This window comes from Ovis canadensis, chromosome 16, assembly GCF_042477335.2.
Source record: "Ovis canadensis isolate MfBH-ARS-UI-01 breed Bighorn chromosome 16, ARS-UI_OviCan_v2, whole genome shotgun sequence".
In the NCBI taxonomy this organism is placed as follows: domain Eukaryota; kingdom Metazoa; phylum Chordata; class Mammalia; order Artiodactyla; family Bovidae; genus Ovis; species Ovis canadensis.
In genome coordinates, this window is record NC_091260.1 from 62,210,312 (window position 1) to 62,236,149 (window position 25,838).

At 35.4% G+C, this 25,838-nt stretch overlaps 1 protein-coding gene across 1 annotated transcript in view; it reads left to right on the top strand.

The window, feature by feature from the left end:
- Nucleotides 1–25,838, top strand: part of LOC138421805 (cadherin-10) — a 187,446-nt gene that overhangs the window by 108,701 nt on the left and 52,907 nt on the right. Inside the window, exons 3-5 of the mRNA XM_069556163.1 lie at nucleotides 22,986–23,280; nucleotides 24,791–24,910; nucleotides 25,329–25,496. Of these exons, the coding sequence (XP_069412264.1) occupies nucleotides 22,986–23,280; nucleotides 24,791–24,910; nucleotides 25,329–25,496 (583 nt within the window). The remainder of the gene's footprint in view (nucleotides 1–22,985; nucleotides 23,281–24,790; nucleotides 24,911–25,328; nucleotides 25,497–25,838) is intronic.

Here is a 25,838-nt window from a genome sequence, read left to right on the forward strand (position 1 = left end):
TGAAAAGGATCACAAATGAAATTGAACACAAAATTACATGGATATTTATTGACGCCTTTATTCAAGCAGCATTCGGTTCTATTTTACTAATAACAGAATGGCTATAAATTGAAAACAGTGCAGTGGAAATAGGAATGATAATTTAATATATAAAAATAAGAGAACAAATAGTGAGCCTTTTGTAAGTGGCAATAAAATCAAATTACAAGTAATGCCAAAAAAGCAAAAAATTTCAACTTAAACTTTTTTTTAGAATATTAGTGGTAAATAGAAAGCATATCTAAATTGAAATATAGAAAATGAAATATTAAATGCAAAATAAAAAAGGAATGCTCCTGCTACATGCATGCTCTGTCGTGGCTGACTCTTTGCAACTCCACGGGACTCTACCCCTCCAGGCTCCTTTTTCCATGAGGAATAGCTTTTAATAACTCCATTTTCATCTGTGTTCAAAGCTGTACTATACAGTACTAACTAACACCCAAAGGCCATCCACTCTGTCACCACATCACCACCACAACTGCGCATTAACATTTTCACAGGATTCAGGCAAAGGAAATGATTTAGGCAAACTTGAAAAGAAGAATACCTTCAAATACAGCTTATAGTTATGATTTTAAAATTAAAAATATGAAAATATATTGAGATTAAAAATTTATCACCTTGGTTTTAAATAATTTCAGATATGTGAGAGCATATATAAAAATATGTTTGTGATTAACTCTAGAAAACAAGTGAATGTGCAATAATTATGAATGTGTAGTAATAAAAATAATATCCAATTAATAATAGATGGTCACATGTGCTTTCATGTGTTGATCTCTTATAGACCAATGAGCTTCTCTGTAATAAAGATGCATTAAATATTCTATTAAATTGTATTAATATTTTAAATCTATTCCTTATAATTTTTATTCATTAAATTTTAAGAAATCTTTCAAGTAATTATTATTTAATAGATAGTTCATCAAAAATTTTGTTAACCATTAGTGTTAAAGGGAACTTTAAGAGATTTTTCAGTAAAGATGGAACATAATAGTTTCAATTAAACCTTATGAGAAAGACCTCTTGAACTAATCATACAAAACAACTACATTTTGTATTTTAAATATCCTTCAAATTTGGAGATTCTACAGCAAAAAATAAAAAATTAACACGACCCTCACGGTTATACTTTACTCAGTAATATAAAGTAAACCACAATTATTTGTGAAGCAATTAGAGCCTACAGTTTTCATTTGACTCAGTATAATGCACTATTTTCTTAAGGTAAGTTTCCTTCAACATGATATCCTCAACACTCTCGGTTATTTCCTTTCCCACATAAAGAAGAAGAAAGTGAAATGATATGTGTATGTAAGAAACTCAAGGAACAAACTGACGAGATTTCAGATGAACAAAAATTACTAAACGTGTAGTGTGTCACTGCGATAGGCCCACCTTATCACCAGAACAGAATGTCCAGAATGGACACCACTAATGTCCACACATTAATGAGAGCACTAGGGAGAAAGCTGAGATGGAAGTATTATTTGAAAGTATTATGCTTTCAACTTTAATTTGGACTCATTGGTTAGTTTACTTCTTTCTCAACAATCCGTTACTTTGATGTCTTCTCCTTCCTACCCCTCCACCTCCCACCTCTACCAAACAGAAGCAAGGCATCCAATAAGATATCTTCCTAGAAGTGATTATGGCTCTCAAATTGGGCATTACTAATGCCTAATATTTATGTACAGTAGTGGAGATGGGAGCTCCTCACCTACATGCTTCCCATTTGCACAGTTTTAAATTTCTCATTCCAGATAGATTGTTTCCTTGTTGGAAGACCTTTTTTTTTTTTAATTTTTCTTCCCTAAATCCCTCATGTTTCTTCACTTCCCCATATTAACAGTCAATTTGCTTAATTTGTACAAACAGAATAGTACATTCTAGAACAGAATAGAAAATAGCTCACTCCCCAGTGATATTCCAGGAGAGTAGATAAAAACCTCTGCCTTTCATTCCTGATGAGGATTTGCTGACATCCCAAGGAAATAAAGGTAGTGCTAGAAATCTTGGGGATTTCCTGTGACACAGACCGACTATATGCACAGTGGGTCTGTGATGCACCATCAGCCCTTGGGAACTGGTAAGCCAGGGGAACTGTACAAGCCTGAAGTTTAAGCTGTCTGCTCTACTTACAATAACAAACTGTCTAAGTCAATTTGGGCTCATCATGTCCTTAGTGGCCAAATTTATGGAAGTGTGTGTGGCAAGGCAACCTAGCAGCTGCCACCATGCACAGCTTGCAAACAGTTTGGCTGTCTGACAGTCCCATTTGGACAGCGTGTAGTCCTCATGGTCAAGCTTGTAAGGAAGAAGAAAAGTCATTTAAGCCTTTAATGAATCTTTTACACAAATGTAAAAGAATAGCAAAATGTCACCAACACTTTAGAAAATCCCACAACACAAAGAAAAGAGAAGAACCTCATTTAACAAATAGAGCATCAATCTCTGGGGGAATAAGAAATAAGTCAGAGAAAAGTAAAGAACTTTAGAATAATAAAATTATCTTCTAAGAAAGTGGGAAAATGTAAGATGTTTTTATAAAATGACTTATTTGAAACAAAATATGTATTTCAAATTGTAAATAGTCAAACCAAATTTAAAATTTATTATTTGAATAAAACACTCAAGGATTAATCCAGAATGTCTGATAAGGTTCTAAGAGAAAACAAGAAGAGAGAAAAGGACAGAGAGAGAGAAGAGAGAGATCAGAAAATGTAGAGATAATGAAATATTAGGCAATGTAGAGATAATGAAATATTAGGCAATATAGTATTTTTTCACAAAGCTGAGGAAAAATATCAATGATCAAACTGAAAAGACCCCATAAAACATTAAAGTGAAGGACCTTAATTTCTAGAATTATTATCACGAGATTTTAAAACTATATGGACAAGATCTTTAGTGTAAATACCATATAACCAGATCATTTTTTTTTCTATAACTAAATGAAAATCAGGTCCTGAGTAAACTTTTCATTAACAGTATTGAGTGTTAAAAGAAAATGTCATAATTTCTAAAATTTTCTGAGAGAAAGATTATTTGGAACATAACATTATATATTTAGTTAAATTATCCATCAAGACATTTGAAGAAAGCTGTTACTGTAAATCATAGAAAAATAAAAAGAGAGAAAAAGCAACTTGAAGTTAGAGAATATGTAAAGAAAAAGCTCATAAATAAGCACCAGTTTCCAGGTATGCAGACATTATATATTAATATATAATTCATATTAATTAACATGTTTCACGTATAAAATAGAATACCTTTCTGGCTAGCCATTGCTGCCTGATACTAGAAAATTTAATTACAGTAGCGACAGCAATTTTATGATTTGGCATATGGTTTCTATAGTTCAGGATGTTAGAAAGGACTTGACTGGGTGTGTCCGGCTTTGAGCATCTTGTGAGGTTTCAGGCAAATGATAGGTGAAAAGTAGAGTACCTGGGGTGGTCTGGGTTGTCTGGCTCCCAGACTTTGTATTTTTCCATGTGGTCCCTCCATGCCCAGTTGGGGTTCCTCAGCGTCTGGTAGCTTCAGGACAACAGAACTGCATACACAGTGACTCACTGGCTCAAGTGTTACAGCTCACAAAGTAGAAGTCTCTTCACTTTTTCTGACTCAGCCTTAAAAGTCATGCATCATCACCCTGACTACATTCTGTCTATTACAAGATTCAAAAGGCGAGGAGCTTGATTCAACCTCTTGTTAGGGATTCACGAGGAGGGCTTTGGGCATTTCCTCTTGACAGGGGAGAAGTAAGTTCTTAGAAGAGAATATAGAATGGAAATATTGTTGCAGTCACCTGTGGGAAATACTGTCTGCTACATATACATGATATTTTTTTTAATAAATGAATTTACAGAAGAAAAATATATACTTGGAATTCAAACATATGACAACAAATATAAAAGTCTCATTAGATGATATGGAGAGTAACATTCAGAACACAAATTGAAAGTAAAGCAAGAAGACAAAAAGATGGAAGATCAGAGCTAAAGAACAATTAAAGGGGAAAACGATGAGGGCCAAAACAAAAAAAAAAAAAAAAATGGAAGAGAGGGCATATCAATAAAAAATTCACTAGAATAAACAGAATGGTTATAGGATTAAAGAGTGAAAGAGCCTGGTGTGTATCCTGCAATTTTAATAGAAATGTACAAACATAAAAGAACAATACCATAAATTTTCAGAAATCTGGACAGACAAAAGATTCTACAAGCCCCCAGAGAAACACAGAATCATGAGTCTTATACAAAGATCAGGCATAAGAAATACTGCAGATTTCTTAACAGTGATACTAGTATGAAGATGATAGAGTGTTGTATTCTATATTGTCAAGAAAAAAAAAAAAAAAGAACTCAGCCTTGATTTCCTTGTCCAACAAGAAAGTGCATGTGTATTCAGTATTGGATTTCACATCAAAGTCAGAGTGAAAAACAATGAAAAATAGAAAACATACTAAAGATTGTGATGAAAAAAAAATCAGAGGCTAACAGCTATTTAATATAAGTAAACTTTGAATCTCAAACAGTCCTTTTCAAAACATGTGAAAAGGGTCTGGGAAATTGTCTTCAGAAAGATGAAACCTATTTAGCCTTTGCAGCTTGAGAGGAAATAAAGGCAGTGGTGGAAGAGTTTATGGTTGAAATTAAGAGGAAAAAAGTACAGAAAGTAAAGAATTTAGACAATTTATATTTGTGAGGAAAGGAGAAAGTAGAATGGTGTCAAAGACATTGTGTTGGAAAGGAAAATTAACCATTGTGGGACTGGAGGATTAGAACCAAAGTCAACTCTGTGTTTTGAAGAATCTACCTTAATCATATTTACAAAGAAAGGTTGAAAATAAGATTCAAGGTAAGAAAATATTTTTCTCCTAGGTTATTTGGCCTAATTACTAAATTGATATTTAACAGGTTAACAAGAGAAAAACAAATTTAATTTTGGATGTACCGGGGAGTCCTAAAGATACGAGGTTCAAAGAAATGACTGAAGCAAGCTGTTTTTATACCTTTTAGACAAACAAACAATACTTTTTCAAGAACTGGCAAAAACAAAAGGGCTTGGGCTCTGGGTAGTACATTAATGAAGAAGTAGCAAGATTTGTGTATAAAGTCTTCTTAGTCCTGCATATATAAAGCTGAGCTGATAACTGTGGAAAACAAAATTGGTTTAGTAGCTGAGTGGTAAGAGATCAGCAAAGGGAGAAAAGAACTTAGATTAGAATGATAATGAAAAACAAAAACAAAAACAAAAAGGATCAAATTGAAGCACATTTCCCCATACCCCATTAACCCAGCCTCCCAATCCTAGGAATAGATCAGTCCAATAAAACTGGCTCTGCTTCATTTATCTGATGGGAAGTGTTAATCTTCTCTTTGAATAGATATGTTAGACAGTATTTGTTTCATATGCTTTAATAGAAGCAGCATTTTCCCCAATGATTGTATACTCTCCTCCTTGCTGGGAAGTCAGTGTATCTATTAAGTATGTGCTCAGTTGCTCAGTCATGTCTGACTCTTTGTGACCCCATAGATAGTAACCTGCCAGGCTCCTCTGTCCATGGTATTTCCCAGGCAAGAATACTGGAGCAGGTTACCATTTCTTACTTCAGAGGATCCTCCCAAATCAGGGGTCCAATCTGCATCTCCTGAGTTTCCTGCATGGACAGACAGATTCTTTACCACTGTGCTGCCTGTGAAGCCTATATCTTAAGGGTATACCATAATATTTGGAGTTCAACAGGGGCTAACCTGTTTATTACTCACTGGAGTAGTGCTTAGGTACACATAGCACTGGTTCTCTTACCATAGAAAGGTTTAAGCTTGCCTTTTTCAATTCATGAGTTCCAAAGTTTAGGACTTAGTCCTCAACACTGAAAACAACTTGGGGTGTGGATACAGAAGCTGAATTTTTTATATTTTTTTATGATTTCTCACCCAATTCTACCACTTTTGTGATAGACCTTTATGGACAAAGGAGCTCAAGTTTGTAATTTGGTTAGTATTTAAGGTAGAGTTTTCTGGTGGCAGAAGAAGCTAAGTATCTGAGTCCAGAACACCCTGATCACTTAGGTGGGAAACTTTTATATATCTTGTCGCTGCATAATAAAGACATTGTGTGTGTGCTCAGTCACTCAGTCGTGTCCAATCTGTGATGCAATGGACTGTAACCTGCCAGTCTTCTCTGTCCATGGATTTCCCAGGCAAGAATACTGGAGCGGTTGGCATTTCCTCCCACAGGGGATTTTCCCGACCCAGGGATCCAACCTGTGTCTCTTGTGTCTTCTGCATTGGCAGACAGATTGAAAGACAATGTGATTCAAAAGCAAGGTCAGAAAAGAAACTATAATTTCCTAGACCTGAGAATTCAATGTTACTAGTAATGTTTGTGTCCAACTAATTATCTCTACTTTTTTATGTACTCCTTTCACTTGGTAAAAGCAGAACAGATTGTGGAATATCTGATACAGGTCTGAAGTTTGACTTTGGCAACAATAAAGTTTAGTTTTATCATCTGACCAAGTTTGTGCATATTTTGAGGTCATCTGTGTAGAGTTCGGGGTATTGGACAGTCTAATCAAGGGAGCAGCTGAGAAACCCTATGTTGTACAAGGGTGACTTGGCATTTGGTGATTTGGCAAATATCTGTGCCATACAAAGTAGTACTGGAGTCACTTTTCAACTCCTTGGCAGGTTGGAAGATGCCATCTATATAACTGAGCCACAGAGTCTGGCTATTGTGCTGCCCTGATATGTCACCCAGGAAAGGTCCAGTGGAAGGTCTGTTTTCAACACCAAGCAAAAAGTTTTCACCTATTGTCTTTATCAGGGCAAGGAACAGCCTTGAGTATCTGTAGAGGTTTTTCTGAGTCCAGATAACTCACTAGAAAGAGGCAGACTGCTGTTTTTCTAGCCATGGAGAGCACACCCTATTGTTTCCCGTCTTCCATACTTAGTCCACTACATATTCACATTGGCAGGAATTAAAACTAGTTCAGCTTCTTTTGTACTATAGATGTTGATATCAGATTGATTATTTAACATGACCAGTAAACTGACATAAACGGGCATTTGGTTTGCCCTTGACCTGTTGAAAAAGAATTAATAAGAGCAAGATACAGGTTGAAAGAGAGCCCATAATAGAAGCGTAGAGGGGGAATAGATGGAAACAAGCAACCTCTAGCCAGCCTTCTAATAAATGATTCATTAATGTGTTGGGGGGTAGTGTTCATTAACAAGAAAAGGTACATTTGCTTTGTTATGTTGTATTTATTTTTTGATTTGTTTATGGGGAGAATTTAAAAGCAGGGAATAGCTGCAAGTAAAGTTTTTTCATCCCTGGATCTAGGGGAAAGTTGTCTGCTTCACATAACCATCTGCTTCTGGAGACTGGGAACTGGATCTGGAAAAGCTAACTTTAAGGTCGCTTGTAGAAATTTTCTCCTCGCTGTCCTGATGATGACGACCTGGCTGTATTTTGGTGTGGCTTATGTAAATCCAGGGGGATTTTTCTTGTTTTAATGGCAGAGTAGGTGATTAGCAGTACCCCTTAAGGTCCTTCCCAGCTGGCTGACAGTGCGTGCTTTCCTCTAAAGACTTTGATGTATACCTGGTCTCCTAGCTGAAAGTGATGGCAAAGCTTGTCTATAGATGGAAATTGTGCCCCTTTCACCTGTTGGCAACATGCTTCAAGTTACTAGTTAGTTCTTGTATTGAGCTAGTCCTAGCATCAGAATGTTCATGTAAATTCCCACAGTGTTCCCTTAACCTAATAATAGAAGGTTTAGTGATGCCAGTAGGCATAAAAAGGACTTTAGGAAAAGTCTGATAAGAAACTGGACAAATGACGAGAAGCATTACCCCTGACCCTTATAAAGTTCCAAAATGTTCCAAATAGGTGACATGGATTAACCCCTTTGGAAATAATGTTTGGACACCAGATGCTACAGGGTCTAAGTGAAATGAGAAATATGTTATAGGGTGTATCTGAGAGACAGAAGTTTGTCCTAAAATACCCGCCGCAATTCCATTATTTTCATGGCAGTAAAGATGAAAAGGTTTGTCAAAATTAGGTAAGCCGAGAGTGAGGGGTATGGATAATTTTAATTTTAAGGCTTCAAAGGGGATTAATACCTCTGATATTCAGGAAATTGGCTCCATGTGGGATGAGGGCATTGGAGGTTTAGCAAGGGCAGCAAAATGAAGAATCCATTGGCTGTGGGGAACTCTGCTCAATATTATGTGGCAGCTTGGATAGGAGGGGAGTTTGGGGGAGAATGGACACATATATATGTATAACTGAGTCCCATTGCTGTCCACTAGAAACTGTCACAGCACTGTTAATCAGCTATACTGCAATATAAAATAAAAACTTTAAAAAAATTGGCTGCAGTAACCAATTACTCCTAAAAATTTATGCAACTTATTTCATTCGGGATAGAGGGACAGACAAAATTGATCAAGGAGTCTTGGGGTGAGCATCTGAATGCACCATATCTCAATCTCATGTCTGTCCTCCATGGATAACAGTATTACACCCATTGAGGTTTAGTTCAGAAGGCTTTATGAATTAGTTCAACTAGTGCTCTTAGATCACTAGAGAGCAAACAGAGTTCTACAAATTCAGATGGAAAAAGTGAGCTAGATATCACAACAAAATATAAAATTATACTGATGAGCAGCTATATGTCCTTAGTAAATGCAGATATATATATGTATATATATATATATATATATATATATACATATATATATATATATATATTTTCTTTAAGGGAGTAATAGAATTGTATGTTAGTTTTTGTTATTTTGACGGAACAGAAGGGAAGCAAGAATGTAATTTTGGATCTGTTAAATGTGAAATGTCAATGAGACATCCCATTGAAGACAGATGCATATTTAGAGCTGAAGTTGAGAGGAGAGGATTGAGTTAAATATATACATTTGAAGGTCAGTGTCACATACATTTCATTTAAAGGAAGTGAAAGTTGAGTTTTAGAAGGGAACTGAATAGGAACAAAATACACCACCCCAAAATATGCCTCCTTGGCATATTATTTTAAGCTGATTGTTTTTAATAAACAGCAGACATAAGTTAAGCTCCAAAAGCTGAGTATAATTCACCCCCACTCAGCACATTTGAGAAGCTGGGAAAATTCTGAGGGGCTGCATGGGTGCACGCTCAGTCACTCAGTTGTGTCCGACTCTTTGTGACCCCATGGACTGTAGCTCACCAGGTTCCTCTGTCCATAGAATTTTCCAGGCAAGAATACTGGAATGGGTTGCCATTTCCTATTCCAGAGGATCTTCCCCACCCAGGGATCAAACCCATATCCTTTGCATCTCCTTCACTGCCAGGTAGATTCTTTACCACTGAGGCTGAGGTGGGTCCATTTTTCCTGGTTTGTTATGGTGGGGGTAAGGAGTTCTCTTACATACTAGATGAGGAATGATTTATTCAGATGTTTGACAGAATTTATGCTTCAGAGTTTCTGCATAGAATATGTCATTATAAAATACCTAAATGTTTCCAAAGTATGCAATATGTCAACATGAAACCACTGTGAATATGCACTTATAGTTTCCTTAAGGTATTAAAACACTTAAAACATCAGCAATCAGAGATTAGGATGCTAATTATAGGCCCCCAGGTATCTAAAGAAGTTGACGTATGCTACATTACCTTCAGGACCCATAGGAAGGTCCCAGAAAATTTTATTTAATTGACTTAGGTTATGTTATAGGCATTTGGGCTTTTTAAAAATCTCACCAGGTATTTCTAAGATTAAGCTAAGGCTTTGGAGATGCATGCAGTTTTTGAGACTAGGAAGAGTTCATGTTAATAAAGTAAAAATAAAATTTACAAAAAAATTGAAATAAATATTTAAAAAAGGTGAAAAAAAGTGATACTTTCTTCAATTTAATCTGTAAATTCACTGAAATACCAATAAATTTTTTAGCAAGATTTTGGTTCTTTATTATTTGTTCTGCTTTTTAAAAGAAAGTAACCTGCTGATGTAAAACTACACATGGTTAAGGACCAAGAACCTCCAAGACAATTTTTTTAAAGACAGATAAGGAAGAGTCCTTATTTGAACTGATATCAGCAGTCATTTGGAAACCTTCAGAAATTGAGTGAATATTCGATTAATAGTAATAATATTATATTGGTGCCAGATGGAACAAAATAGAGGGATAAAAAACATACCCTTGGTTATATAGAAAATTTTGTTTCTTGTCCTCCTGGAAATGTCCTGAGACACAGGCAAGCTGTGACCTCTAGACCCATCCTTGGGCCGGTAGCATGTCTATGGGTGGCTACATCCCTTCCTGGGGGCTCTCCAGTCCTGCCCCTGGGCCTCACTGCCTCACAGTCTAGGAGGAACAGCCAAGGTGTGGAGCGGGCCTGTGCTGCCTGACGTGGGCATCCATGTGTGTCTCATCCTGGGAGGTAGTCCAGCAGGGATCTGCCTGGTTCTGGCAGTTTGAAGAGAGTCAGAGGAAGTGGGCCTCAGGGGCAAGGCAGCTCCTCAGGCTGGATGTCTGCGGTCCAGAATTATTCAGGGGCACAATGTACATCACTGGCTTCTGGATGCCAAAGGCCATGAAGAAGAGTTGACTAGGATGGTGCTGAAGATCAGACTGGTGGCCAGATTGCTGAGAAAGTCCAGCTTGGCATGCTTGAGGGGTTGTGTTGTTGAGGTCGTACTTGAGGAGGAAGATGAGCACCTAGCCCATGCAAGTCTGTAGCATCAGGTAACTGGAGGAGGTGAGCTGGGACCCTGCTGTATGATGGTCTTCAGCTGAGAGGTAGTTACCATCAGCAGCAGCATGAGTGTGGCCTTGGCTGTTTACATAATGGTTAAAATTAAAAAAAAAAAAAAAAGATAAAGCATACCTGTGCTTATACAGAAGGTCTTCCCTGGTGGCTAAGATGGTAAAGAATATACCTGCAATGCAGGAGACCCAGGTTCAATCCCTGGGTTGGGAAGATCTTCTGGAGAAGGGAATGGCAACCTACTCCAGTATTCTTGCCTGGGGAATCCCATGAATAGAGAAGCCTGGAGGGCTATAGTCCATGGGGTCACAAAGTGTCAGACACAACTAAGTGACTAAGCACAGAGAAAATTTTTTGATGAATTGGAATTAAAATCAGTGGTTTAATAAATATGTATTGTAAATCCTTAGAAAAAAAATCAGATCTATTCCTAACTCCACATGAACACACACGCAACATAATATCCAGATGGTAAAAGTGAGGTACATGTCAAATTAAAAGCTTTAAAAATATTAAAAGCAGAGATTACATGAAAACATGAGTTTTTGTTAGGAAATATTTCTTGAATAAGATGCAAAAAGGAATAACTATAAAATAAATTATTGATAAATTTAAGTATGTTGAAATTAAGTACTCTCTAAGACAAAAGGAACTACTGCCAGTGTTAAAAGAAACTTCCCAGACTAAAAGAAGAAACTTGCAATTATATAACCAAGAAGCTATTAATATTCAGGTATATAAAGGATTTGTTACAAATTGAGAAGAAAATGACAGAGCAAGAGGAACAAAGGGATAAAAAAGGTATGAAAGCACAAAAGAGACACATGAAATCACCTATGAAAATTAAGTGAGAAAGTGTGTCTCATTCAAAGGAATAGCAAGTGTTAAAACAGGAGATGGAATAAACTCAGCATGTTCAAGAAACAGGAAGGTCAATGTGATTTCAAGTAGTTAAAGGGAAAAATGGAAAGAGTTGAGGCCAGCGTGACAGGACAGGACTATGTCACAATGAATGTTGTGAACGATGGTAAGGCGTTTAGACTGTGTTCTAAGCCTTCCCTGGTGGCTCAGAGGTTAAAGCATCTGCCTGCAATCCCAGAGATCTGGGTTCAATCCCTGGGTTGGGTAGATCCCCTGGAGAAGGAAATGGCAACCTACTCCAGTATTCTTGCCTGGAAAATACCATGGACAGACGAGCCTGGTGGGGTACAGTCCATGGGTTCGCAAAGAGTCGGACATGACTGAGCAACTTCATTTTCACTTTCACTTTCAAGTGTGATGAGAAACCATGGGTGGATTTTGAGCAGAGTTAGGGCATGTACTGACTTGTATTTTTAAATGATGCCTTTCATTAGTGGATGGAGAGTAACCATAGAAAGATGGAGCTAGAGCTGTGGAGGCTAGGTGGACAATTTAGTGACAGGTTATAGTGACTTGTATTGGAATGGCAGTGTGGGGGGCTGTGAGAAGCAGTTGGAGATATATTTGCAGTCCAAAAAGATTTGCTTATGGAATAAGTGGGTAGAATTGGGGGAAATAAATCAATGGTCTCTAGGATTTTAGTTTGAAAACCTGGCTAGATAATTATGCTGTTTACTAAAATGAGAAGAGTTGATTAGTGGGAAAGGTGGAGATTAAACATTCAGTTTGGGACAAGTACTATTACTCACTTTGCAAAAATATAAATGGAAGGAAAGGATGCGCATAAACTTCAAGATGATTATATGTATGAAGGTGTAAGGAAAGGAATGAAAAAACAGAGAAGGCTTCAACCGATGAATTACAGTTTATTTTAATTTTATTTTCTTTCTTAAAGCAAAAAGAATCCAACATAAATTTGCAAAATATTGACATTTATGGAACCCTGGTGCTCACTTTTTGCTTTATTATTCTCTGTTTTTCTTTATATTCCGTTATAATGGCATCCATTTCCTTTGGGAGTTATAGCCAGACTTAAAAGCCAAGTGTTTTGGGTGGGTGAAGGTGGTGGAGTCAGAAGGAAGGTAGGAAGATATCAAGATAAATTATGCTAACTTTGAACTGAGGAATAATAATCATATGAAAACATGCATATCAATACTGCACATTTCAATGTATTTTCACAAACCAGTTTAAACTTAGAATTCTTTGAATTTTTATTCCCTCTTCTTCATTTCTATTACGTTACCATCATATACTTTATTCCAGTATCCAAAGATAGTATTATTGTTTTGTATACTCAGTAGTCATTTATATTTACCGCATAATTGCAGTTCTGATGTTGTCATTCCCTTCACAAGTTTTATTTGATGTTGTTTTCTTCTGTAGAAACTTCAGTTTAACATTCCTTTAACTGAATACCTATTGGAGTAAATACCCTTAGTTTTTGTCCAAAAACGCATTTATTTTACCTTTCTTTAAGAAGCTTGTTTCTGCACAGTGTAGAATTTTAGGTAGCTCGTTATTTTTGGGAAGATGTTGTTCCATCATGTTTTGCCTTCCATCATATCTTTTCGGAAACAGGCAATTAGACTAATACTTGCTGCTTTGAAGTTAATGTATCTTTCTTGCTCCTGAAAACTTTTAGTTTTCTTTATGTTATCAAATTGCAAAAATGTGACTATAATGGAATTATTTGTTGTTTTACTTTTATTTGAGCTTCCCTGGTGGCTCAGTCAGTAAAGCATCTGCCTGCAATGCAGGAGACCCAGGTTCAGTCCCTGGGTTGGAAAGATCCCCTGGAGAAGGGAATGGCAACCCACTCTAGTATTCTTGCCTGGAGAATTCTACAGAAGAGGAGTCTGGCAGCTATAGACACGGGGTCGCAAAGATTCAGACATGACTTAGCAACTAACACTTTACTTTTATTTACTGTTTCAGAGTTTCTCAGATCTTACTGAATCTGCTTCTTGGTATCTTTCACCAGTTTTTAGAAATTCTTACCCATTTTTTCCTTCAAATATAACTTCATTTCATTCTCCTTTCTTTTTTCCTAGATATCCAATTTCATGTGTGTTGCACATTTTGAGTTTATTTCACAAACATCCAATGATCCTAATTTCTTCTCATGATTTTTTCTTTCTTCATCTCAGGTTTGCATTATCTATATACCTAACTCTAAGGTGACAATCTCTTTTTACCTTCCCAAACATGAATCATATGTTTTGCTAACCCAATCTGCTGTAAAAACTCTATAAATTTATGAAGGTCAGATATTGTATTTTTGGTTTAGATAGCTTTTTTTTAAATTATTCTTTTCTCAATCTCCATTTTTCATCTGTTCTTTCCATCTTTTCCTTACTTCAATACCTAGAATTTAAGGTTTTAATTTAGTGGTCTAGGGCCATATTCATAACCTCTGATTCTGCACATCACATGGCTTTTGTATTTTATGCACACACACACACACACACACACACACAGAGACATGAACAAACGAATTTGTGAGGGAGGGGGATTACGATAGCATTCATAGCCCTTTTTCGGATTTCTATTTCAGTCATTTCAGTCAGTACTTTAAAAAATGCAATGACTGTAAAGATCCAAACCCCTTTTCATTTTCCCCTCCTTACTCATAGAGACAGCAGGCAGTTGCCTGGTCCTTCTCCTTTGGGCATCCAATTATGTACTTATCACTCTATAATTTTCAAGATAAAAGCAGCTTTACAAGCCTTACAAATCCAACAGCTTCAAATACTGCCTCTGTTGCAAAGTCTCCAAAACTTGTAAGTCCTAAAATGGCACACAGAGAGTTCTCATTAGTCTCTTTAATTTAGTTTAGTTCAATCCAATTCAAGAAATAATTATTTAAATAAACTTCTTCTGTGAATACGTATCTCTAGCCCTCTCCTTCCCTTCATATCATTGTATCTTTCTTGATTAAGAGGCAGAAGGAAAGATTGTCAGCTGCCTGTGTCACTCATTAAGAAGAGATGATCACTCTTCATTATTTCTTCTCTGATTTCTGTAGACCTTATTAATCAAAAATGGATCTCTTAGTTTTAAGTATTTTGCACATACTTAATCTTTTTAGACATGTGTTTGTGCTCACTGTGTGTGCTCAGTCTGACTCTTCATGGCCCAATGGACTGTAACCCTCCAGGCTCCTCTGCCCATGAAATTTTCAACTTAAGAATTCTGGAGTGAGTTGCCATTTCCTACTCCAGTGGATCTTCTTGACCCAGGGATCCAACCCGCATCTCTTGTGTCTCCTGCACTGGTAGGATTCTTTACCACTAGCCCCACTTGGTTAGACATTATTTACATATATTCCTTTATTACAAATCTAAGATGCTTAAGAAGACTTCAAGTTGTGGAGAAAAATATGGTGAGAAATGTTCAATGTCATTTTCACACCACAAGGAAATACTTTGCATAATTTAGTGATTTTCAAAACTGTAAGACATACGATGCCAGGCTTCTGAAAGAATATAAACTTTCTCTGAAATATTTCCCCAATAACTCTCTTTGGAGAGGAAAACTAATACATAATTAGGAAAGAACATGTCTACTGTGCGTTATGCATACTATTTAAGATTGTGAAGCAGATAATGCCCTAGAAAAGTATGCTTATAGAAAACTTAAATAAATGCCTTCAATGAAATATTGGTATCTTCACAGTACTGGGAAAGAAATGTATGAGTTGAGACACCGTGTGACCGTGAATTGGCAGCATTCCTTGCAGGAGATGTCTTCTAGAATTTAATAGCACTCTCTGCTAAGAAATCCGACCTGCTGCAGGGTCTTGAGTAATTCCCAGCAACTTCTAAGAAAGACCCCCAAAATGCAAGATGATCCTAAACTGAGCTCACCAGTTAAGGTGGCCCAAAAGCACAAAGCCAACTTTCAGTAGGCTGAACTCTCAAAAGACAAAATGGAAGAGGAATCTCTGGTTTTTAAATGTGGGCACCTCCTGGAGTTTGTATACTTGAAGGGGCTCTCTAGAGACTCTGTCAAATTTGGGTGACAACCACTTAAGTTTTTTCTGGATCCTAAATTATTTAGACACCATTGTCTATCAATCACTTAATCCTCTATTCTTGCTTCTGGTCCCAGAGAGAAATTGTTCAGAAAATTGTTTATTAATCTGAGTCATCTGTATGGGGTATTTTTAAACTATCATATTTGGTTTTGCAATCCATTGCATTGATAGGCTTTATTTCTCATCCCTATTTCTATTTTTTTGGAGGAAAAATTGTTTCATTGGGATTCATAAATAGAAAAATAATGTTCAATTTTACTCTGTAAACTTTGTGCACTTAAGATTTGCAACCCCTCTCACCCTTTTTTCCCCTACTTTCAACAAAATGAGTAACTACTTACTTATTTCTGGCCAGATTCTATTTACAGTAGTATGCTTTCGGCTGCATTCTGATGTGAGACCATCTTCACTATCTTTTTTAATTGGATGCAAATTTAAAGTTACTTGATTCAGTGCCTTAACTTCCATTTGATATTATAATATCAAATGTTTTATTATGTTAGTCACTAGAGCAATTAGAGCAAAATGCTAATGATGATGGTACCAGAATAGCATAGCATATTTGCCACATGCTGAATTTTTTAAAAAACAAATATAGAATATATTGGCTGTTTGAAAGAACAGCAGGCATAAAATTATCACTGTATATTAGAAAATCTATTCAACAGTTTTTGATATTTTGAAGTTAATGAACACACACAAATGATAAATTGTTAAATTCAGATAGTGCTTCTTATAGTCCTTTTGATTCATTTATTAAAATGTGTCCTTCAATAACTAGTCCATCTGTGTACGCTCAGTCATGTCGAACTATTTGCAACCCCATAATTGTAGCCTTCTAGGTTTCTCTGTCCATGGGATTTCCCATGCAAGAGTACTGGAGTGGGCTGTCATTTCCTTCCCCAGGGACCCAACCCAGGTATCTAAACTTCATCTCTTGCATCTCCTGGCAGGCAGATACTTTACCACTGTGCCACTTGAGAAGCCACTTTGATAACTATTAATAATCTAACCATTATAATTATAATCATAATCTAATTCCACAAGTATAATTCTAAGTTTCTCAAACCAAATACCAATGATTACCAATATCCAAAAATCTATCAATATTCTGAATGAGGAAGAATCCCACCTAACAATATAAATTCCTCAGACTTTTACTGGCAGATTGATAGATACAATTTTGTACGTTTTAAAACTTGGTCATTTTTCTTCTAGCCAGGGAGGAAAATACAAGATAAATTTTTTTTTATTAGTTATCCTTTTGGTGACAAATTAAATTCCCTGTACTTCATAGACCAATACTTTGACTGCTTTTATATTTCCAAATTTATGTGAAAAACTGAAAAATAAAAATGACTGATATTAAGAAGTAAAATTTCCACCAACAAAGAACTCATCCTGAAGTGTAATCTTAAATTAACTCCTATGTGACAAAAATTGAATGGATCTCAGTTTCTTCCTCTTAATGGTAAAGGTGGTCTTAATCTATATAAGCCACAAGACCCTTTTTAGCATACAAAGTTTGTTTTAGACAAGTATCTTAAAATGAACATGAAGCTTTACATGAAATGTTTTAAAATTATCAGAAATCTTCCATATTTAAAATTACTAGCCTTTAATTAAATAATTTGTTGCTGAAATATTTATTTAAATTCAATGGATTGTTTAGTTTTAATTATTAAACTAATCAATATAAGCAAATGAGTTATAATAACCCCATCCAAATTTAGAAAGTTAAATAATTGGAAAATAACTTATAAATGTGCAGCAGAGTATCAGTTGTTCTATTTTCATTAATTGTCATGTATCTTGCCATGTCCTTTATCTACTTGTGAATTTACAAGTAACACAGCAGGTTGTGAATTTTTAATAGGCTTTCCTCAAGGAAAGAAAAGGTCAGTATTAACATAAAATTCTTCTTAAAGATTTGTGGCACAAATGTTTCACACTGGAGAACAGGTGTTACTGAAGAACTAAAGCTTCAATAATCTGACATTTTTTTCTATGTTTAAAGAAACCTTAATATCTCACATAATAAAATAGCTCAAGGTCAAATCAATATAAAATTTATTTCAGGGTAGATGCTATAAGTTCTTTGGCACTTTTTCCATAATCTTTCTTCTCAATAACACAAACAACTGATTTTGTTCAATTAAATGTTTAATAAATCCAAGTACTGATAACTAATATCTAAACCAAAAATGTAAGTGTAATAAGAAAAACTACAATTATGAAAGATTAAATCTTCTCTGATCTTTGCTTATTATAGTAAGTGAATTGAATGTAAAATAAAATTTCTATCACACACAAGAAATGAGGGAGATAAACAATAGCAAGGTAAGAAGAGAAGAGAATGCAAAGAAGAAATAATTACGGTAATAAAGAGAAGCTTAAAAAATAGAGCTTAAAAAATAGAAGCCTAAAAAATAGTTTAAGCAGAGGACTATAATTAAAGAACTTTGTCCATTGGTCTTTTTCTGTAATTTTTAGAAAATCAACATCATTGTCATACCCTCTACTAGTTAACTCTCATCTCCCATCAGGTTTATCTAGAGTAAAAAGCAACTCGCCAAGTCTCAGGACATGTAGAAATGCATCTTTCTGCCTTATAGTATGTATCTGTTTTATCTCTTTACTTTTCCAATTCTCACATATGTCTATTTGAATAATATTTCAATAAACATAGACTAATGCAAAGCCCTCAAATATGGTCATTTTGTCCTTTTATTCTAGTGTCACTGTTCTATTGTTTCCCTCTGTGAAAAAAACGTTTTTTTCTTTACTTTTATGCAAGTTCTTAGAGTTCAAGAAAAATATATTATGTCTGGTTTCTTAAAACGAACACATAAATCCATAGATCTAATTTGTTTCTCTTACGTTTGAGAGGGAAGAAGTCTTTTCATTTCTGAATCACAAAACCAGCACTCCAGCTTCCAACTGACATCTCTGATTCCCAGCTATCATGTTCAATTTTCTAATCCAACGGAAACTCCCCCAGTATGTGGTCCAATTACAAGATTTAATTTTCACTCTCTGTAGTATAAGTGATTCCAAAACTGAACTTTCTAAAACTTGAAGTCTCACCATACTAGCAACTTCTTTTTTGTATGCCTAACTGATTAGAAGAGCAGAACTGGTCTTAATGATTCCCATCTTGCCTTATTTCCGTCTCCACTCTGAATCTACATTCTATATTCATCCAGTGTTCTTTATGAGATATAAAATTTGTAAAATGCAGGTTTAAAAAATCCCCAGGATTAAACCTCTACTCCTTCATGGTAAACCATGAGACTTGTGTGATATATATTTAAGGAACTCCACTCTTTCCCATAAGGAAAAGTTTAGGGACTCTCCTGTGAATTTCTATTACTGCATTTGAATCCCCCATAGCATTAGGATGAAACTGCTGATTTCCTTTTAGAAAGACTTGATTCTTATGAGAGTAACTAAATATTTCTCGATAAAAACTGTTGAATGAATAGACAGTAAACACTGTAAATGTCTAAAAAATATCACAAAGTTATCTGATGAGATGATTGATAATATCAATAATCTTTTCTTGAACTATTTGTTTCCCACACAGAACAAGAAATATGCAATGCTTATATCTGTCATTTGGAAAATTGAAGCTGTATTGCACATTCATATAATTGGAAAGTTTCCCAGCGACTATGTGCATTTTCAATTACTAAAATGCCTCAATCTCATGACTTTTTTTCCCCTGGACAACACAGTCATATGTTACTTCTGAGAGCTGTTTTGTTAAACACAGATATTTCTTATTTTTCAAGCTTACTTTGTTGTTTATGAATAGCTAAAAATGCAGTAAAAATGTATTTGTTACCTGACTTCTAGATCTTCTTCTCCAAAGTACCTATCCATTTGAGATTTTCTTTTTTTCTGTTATATCTGTAATAATGAGGTTTTTTATCCAGAAATCAGGAAAATGAAGTTTGATCCAAATTTAATGGCTAAATGATGATTACTACAAATAATTAACTGAAAAACAAAATGCTTTTATAGACCAAGCAGTAACAAGTAATGCAATATATTGGGGGGGGGGAGGAATTAAATATTTGTTTAATTTAAACAATTTTGATGCCCACTTAAAAATACTTTCACAGGCAAGTTCATTGACATACATAAGCTCCTGTAAAGCAAAATTAACTTTCAAATAAGGGAAAATATTCTACTTTAAAGAGAATATAATCAGTGCAATATTTCTACAGGTAATTAGATAAAAATTTTTGCTGGTTTAAGTAAAGAGCAAAAAAATCAAACCTATTTAGGTAAATATCTAATTCTATAATATTTTGCATAATTGAAGGATATTGTCTCCAATTTTTATATCTCTGGGCTACAGGTAAGTATGCCTATTCTTATTAATGACTACATTTTATATGAGTGTAAAAAAATATGTAACCAATAAACTTATTTACAAAGCAGAAACAGACTCACAGACATAGAAAAAAAAACTTATTGTAACCAAAGAGGAAGGAGGAAGAGGAATAAATAGGATATATGGGATTAATAGATACATACTACTATACATAAAGTAAAACCACAGTGACTTACTGTCTAATACAGGAAACTATATTCAATATCATAATAACCTATAATAGAAAACAATAAACAAGAATGTATAACCAAATTAATTTGCTGTATACCTGAAACTAAACTATATTGTAAATCAACTTTGAAAGTGAAAGGGAAAGTCACTCAGGGTGTCTGACTCTTTGCGACCCCATGGACTATACAGTCAATAGAATTCTCCAGGCCAGAATACTGGAGTGGGTAACCTGTCTTTTCTCCAGGGGACTTTCTCAACTCAGGGATTCAACCTGGGTCTCCCACATTGCAGATGAATTTTTTACTAGCTGAGCCACAAAAGAAGCCCAAGAATACTGGAGTGGGTAGCCTGTCCCTCTTCCAACAGATCTTCCCAACCCAGGAATTGAACTGGGGTTTCCTGCATTGCAGGCAGATTCTTTACCAACTAGGCTATCAGGGAAGTCCAAAACTATACTTCAATTTTTAAAAAGACAACATGGGCATGATGATGTCTAAGTAATAATACATGCTCTACCAAAACTTCAAAAATCTACACATTGTTTTTCTATTTCTTACCAGATAAAAAGCAAAATAAAAAATTTAAATGATAATCTCTTACTATAAGTAATCAAACCATGATCATAGCATTAAAAAAAATGTTTATTGGTTGGGTGATGCAGTTAGAGAAAAACTTACAATCCTTGTGTTTTACAGAGCCATGCTCTGTTTATCTTATGGCTAAGTCTCTACCTTCAGGGGAAGAATTCTGTGACAAGCAAGGGAGTTTTCATATCTGAAACTGGCACATCCACTTCCAGACCATGCTCAAAGTACTTGAGACTCATTATTCCCTGCCCAAACATCCTTAAATTGCTTCTAGATCCTGAAGAGTCCCTTCTCCAGGCCAGGCTACCAAAGGCCAGATTTACCCATTATTATGAAGCTTTAATCTTGAGGCCGGTCTAGTGTGAATTTGTTAAAAACAATATACAGTCACCCCTACACAACTGTGAGCTCAGTGTCTGTGAAAAGTGAAAGTGTCAATCGTTTCTGACTTTTTACAGCCTCGTGGACTGTATCCTACCTGATTCCTCTGTCCACAGAATTCTCCAGGCAAGACTACTGGAGTGGGTAGCCATTCCCTTCTCCTGGGGACCTTCCCAATCCAGGGGTGGAATCCAGGTCTCTGGCATTCAAAGCAGATTCTTTACCATCTGAATCAACATGGAGATTCAACCAATCTCAGGTGGTAAAAATAGTGCACAATCCACGGGTGGTAGAACCCACGGATGCTCAACCTATAGATACTGAGGGCTGAGGGCTTCCCTGGTGGCTCAGATGGTAAAGAATCTGCCTTCAATGAAAGTGACCCAGGTTCAATCCCTGGGTCAGGAAGATCCCCTAGAGGAGGGCATGGCAACCCACTGCAATATTCTTGCCTGGAGAACTCCATGGACAGAGAAGCATGATGAGCTACAGTCCATGGGGTCACAAAGAAATGGACATGACTTAGTGACTGATACACACACACACAGGACTTCACTGCACCATTTTGTCAGGATTCAAGAAACTTCAGAGTTTAGCATCCACTGGGATCCTGGAATCAATCCTCCATGGATACTACAGGGCAATTGTTGGGCTGCTGTCGCTTCAGTTGTGTCCAACTCTGTGCGACCCCATAGATGGCAGCCTACCAGGCTCCGCCGTCTCTGGGATTCTTCAGGCAAAAACACTGGAGTGGGTTACCATTTCCTTCTCCAAGGCATGAAAGTGAAAAGTGAAAGGGAAGTGGCTTAGTCGTGTCCGACTCTTCGCGACCCCATGGACTGCAGCCTACCAGGCTCCTCCGTCTATGGGATTTTCTAGGCAAGAGTACTGGAGTGGGGTGCCATGCCTTTTCCAGGACAATTGCCAAATGATACATGGGCTCCTGGACAGTATTAGGACTGGAATGGGATGTGCACAGGGCTGAAGCCACATGAATGCATGTGATGACTAGATTCTAGAAGATTAGTGTTGTTGCTCTGTATTGCATTGTTTCTGCATAAAACTTGTTTACACTTGTTAAGAAGATAGATTTCTTGGGGCAGCTGCTGTTTTTTGTATGAATCAAAGAATGATGGGTAAGTTTTCTAATGTAGGAGCTGTGTCATGCAACTTTGTCTGTCCTTCAATCCTTAAGATACTGTGAATTCCCCAACAGAAATGCAGTAATTAATAATAAGTTTACAGGAGATAAATGTTGTGTGTAATATGAGAGTAAAAGGATTTTCCATTCACAGCAAGAGATGAGAGCGGCAGTGTTTACATCAGCATATCAAGACTGATGACTTACGTCTTTGTCGGGAGTTATTTGCGTACAGAAATGGTTATTTACCAAGCTAAGCAAAGAAAGGAGCTGTGTTTGGTCTATTTTATTACTTTTTTCCATTTAGAATAAAAATCACACTGATATGGAAATGGCTAGTCCTATTGTTTAAAGTATATAGTTGAGTGTGATCATACTTATTCAGCTCTCATTTCAAGAACTAAGATAACTGACCCCATTATTCAAAGATGGGGCTTGAGAGACCTTCTTTGAATTCTTTCTGCATTATGTACCTTTAGACATTATCATGGATATGCTCATTTTTATTTCCCCTAGCTTCATTCAGACCAAGATAAAGGAGATGGATCCCTCAAATATATTTTATCTGGAGACGGAGCTGGTACTCTTTTTATTATTGATGAAAAAACAGGTGACATTCATGCCACAAGAAGAATTGATAGGGAAGAAAAGGCCTTTTATACTCTACGTGCACAAGCTATTAACAGAAGAACTTTGAGGCCAGTAGAACCAGAGTCTGAGTTTGTGATCAAAATCCATGATATCAATGACAATGAGCCAACATTCCCAGAGGAAATTTATACAGCGAGTGTTCCTGAAATGTCAGTTGTAGGTGAGTTCATTTACAATGTTTATGGTGGCATTAAAAATATATAAAAAATAGTTATCAAGAAATTCTTAGAATATTGTGCTCAATTAACTGAAGTCATCTTAATTTAGGAAATCTTTGATTTCCTAAGAGTACATACTTAATTTTATGAATAAAAAATGAGTCAGAAAAAAGATTAATGCATTTTTCACCTCCTATGGGTTAGTAAATTTCTACAATATAATAGACACTTCCCTCAAAAATCCAAGAAAATACCATTGAACTTCAGTAGAAAACTATGAAAATACAAATGTTTGTCACATGTATTTGGAGAATAGTTGTGTAAAATTCTGACTCCAAATATAAGTACACTTAGAACACTATCAATGTAATCTGGAGTCTTTATATGTGTACTCTCATTGTAATTTGTCTAAAGAGTTTGTATTACCTAGATGACATGAACAATGAAATTAATTAGATTTTTTTACTACTTCACATTAATTTTTAAAAAATATTTCACTATAGCCATTATATATAAAATTTTCCTGATATAAATCTCTTATTCAAATAAACCAGTTAAAAATCAAAAGCTAATGACAAATGGATACAGAATTACAAAATTAAGTTGCAAAAGCTGTGAAACAGAATGTGTGAAAAAACTGGAAGTATAACTTTCAAGAAAATAGAATTTGCTTTTCAATAAATAAATAGAAGTTGTTGGTAGGCAAAGAAAATTAAGACTGATTTCATATTTTTGTTAAATAAGAACTACAGAAAAGTAAATATCAGGAAATGATAACATTTATAGAGATGTGTATTCAAATTTAGTAAAATATATTCATTTCTCAAATGTAAGAGAAGTAAACTGATGAAGTAATTCTGATATATTTTCCTTGTAACAAATAGAAAATGTCACACTGCTTTTCTCAAAAGCATTGTTCAGGGATTATTATTTAATATTTACTTCACTAAATCCCAAAGACTTTTGGCAATCACCTTAATATAAAGCCCTTTTATATATTTTGAACTTTATTAATAGCTTTTAATAGTTCATGGGACTTGGGATCATCTTGGACTGTTTCTAAATTTAGAATTTAATCTATTCATAAAACTGTATTCTGGAGCAGATGTTAATTATTTTTATAGTTAATTAGTGGAGAGAGGGAAAGAAAAGCATACTTACTCCTTTGTGATTAGATATGCCCTTTACACGAAACAAATCTATTATGTGAAAGTGAATTTAAATATCAAATCGGAGCATTTGTAAAGTGTCTGCCTGTACTATAATCTGATACACTATCAGCATTATCTATTACATGAATGAAATGCACTTGTTAGCTGAATAAAATACCTTGTTGAATTCAAAGTTTACCTGTAATAACTCTCTCTATATTTTTTCATATAAATTATATACAAAAGTTTCTTTAAGAGGTCATTATTAAAGCCAAAAATCATTCAAGTCTTCCATGAAAACCAGTGCTTTTGCTCCTCCTTCTGGTACTGTGCAGAACTAAGCTGAATTTGGATACTTCAGGTACTTCTGTGGTGCAAGTCACAGCTACAGATGCCGATGACCCATCCTATGGAAACAGCGCCAGAGTCATTTACAGCATACTTCAAGGGCAGCCATATTTCTCTGTGGAGCCTGAAACAGGTCAGGAATCATGAATCAGTATTTATTTAATAAACTCTATGATCGTTATACGTTTTAAAAAGAGGAACATCACCTTAACATTAATACTCACAGAAGAGTGATGATGCCACAATTAAAAATATAAGAACTCAAAGTTGAATGATTGTGCAAACTAATGGGAATATACCTGCTTTTATATTTTTCCATTTGGGTTTAGGGCACTAGATAGCATAAATGACATTCTTTAGAAAATAGAAGAACCTCACAAATTGGAAAATTTTTCTAAGAATCATTTTTACAATCTAGACAATAAAAAGCAATGGAGAAAACATTTTTGTCTTTCAAAAATCACTACATTGGATTTGCAATTTGTGAGCTTAATCAAATAACAATTGAGATTTTAATGACCATAATAAAAGTTTTCTTTTTTTTCTTCAAGGTATCATAAGGACTGCTTTACCAAACATGAACAGAGAAAATAGGGAGCAATATCAGGTGGTAATCCAGGCCAAAGACATGGGCGGCCAGATGGGAGGCTTATCAGGGACCACCACGGTCAACATCACGCTAACAGACGTCAATGACAATCCCCCGCGCTTTCCCCAGAGTAAGCTTTCTTTAACGGCCTTTCTGCAGGGCAAAAGCTTTAAAGTGAAAAAAGAAAAGAGAAAAAGCAACTGTCAATCATTTCTTTTAAAACAGATTGAAATGTGCTACAAGGATGAAGAAAATAGATGTATATGCTGGTGAATTCATTGTTTTTAAAAGATAAAAATTAAACATTTCAAACATAGTTCTTTCAGAGACAGAGGGCTCTATGATCACAAGCTCTCTCCATATATATTTATATGTACCTATATGTTCTACGTCTATGATTATCATCTAAGAACTATTTCTATCAGTTAGCAAAGGAAATGTTTTATTAAAAAAAACTAAGTTATACTTTCAC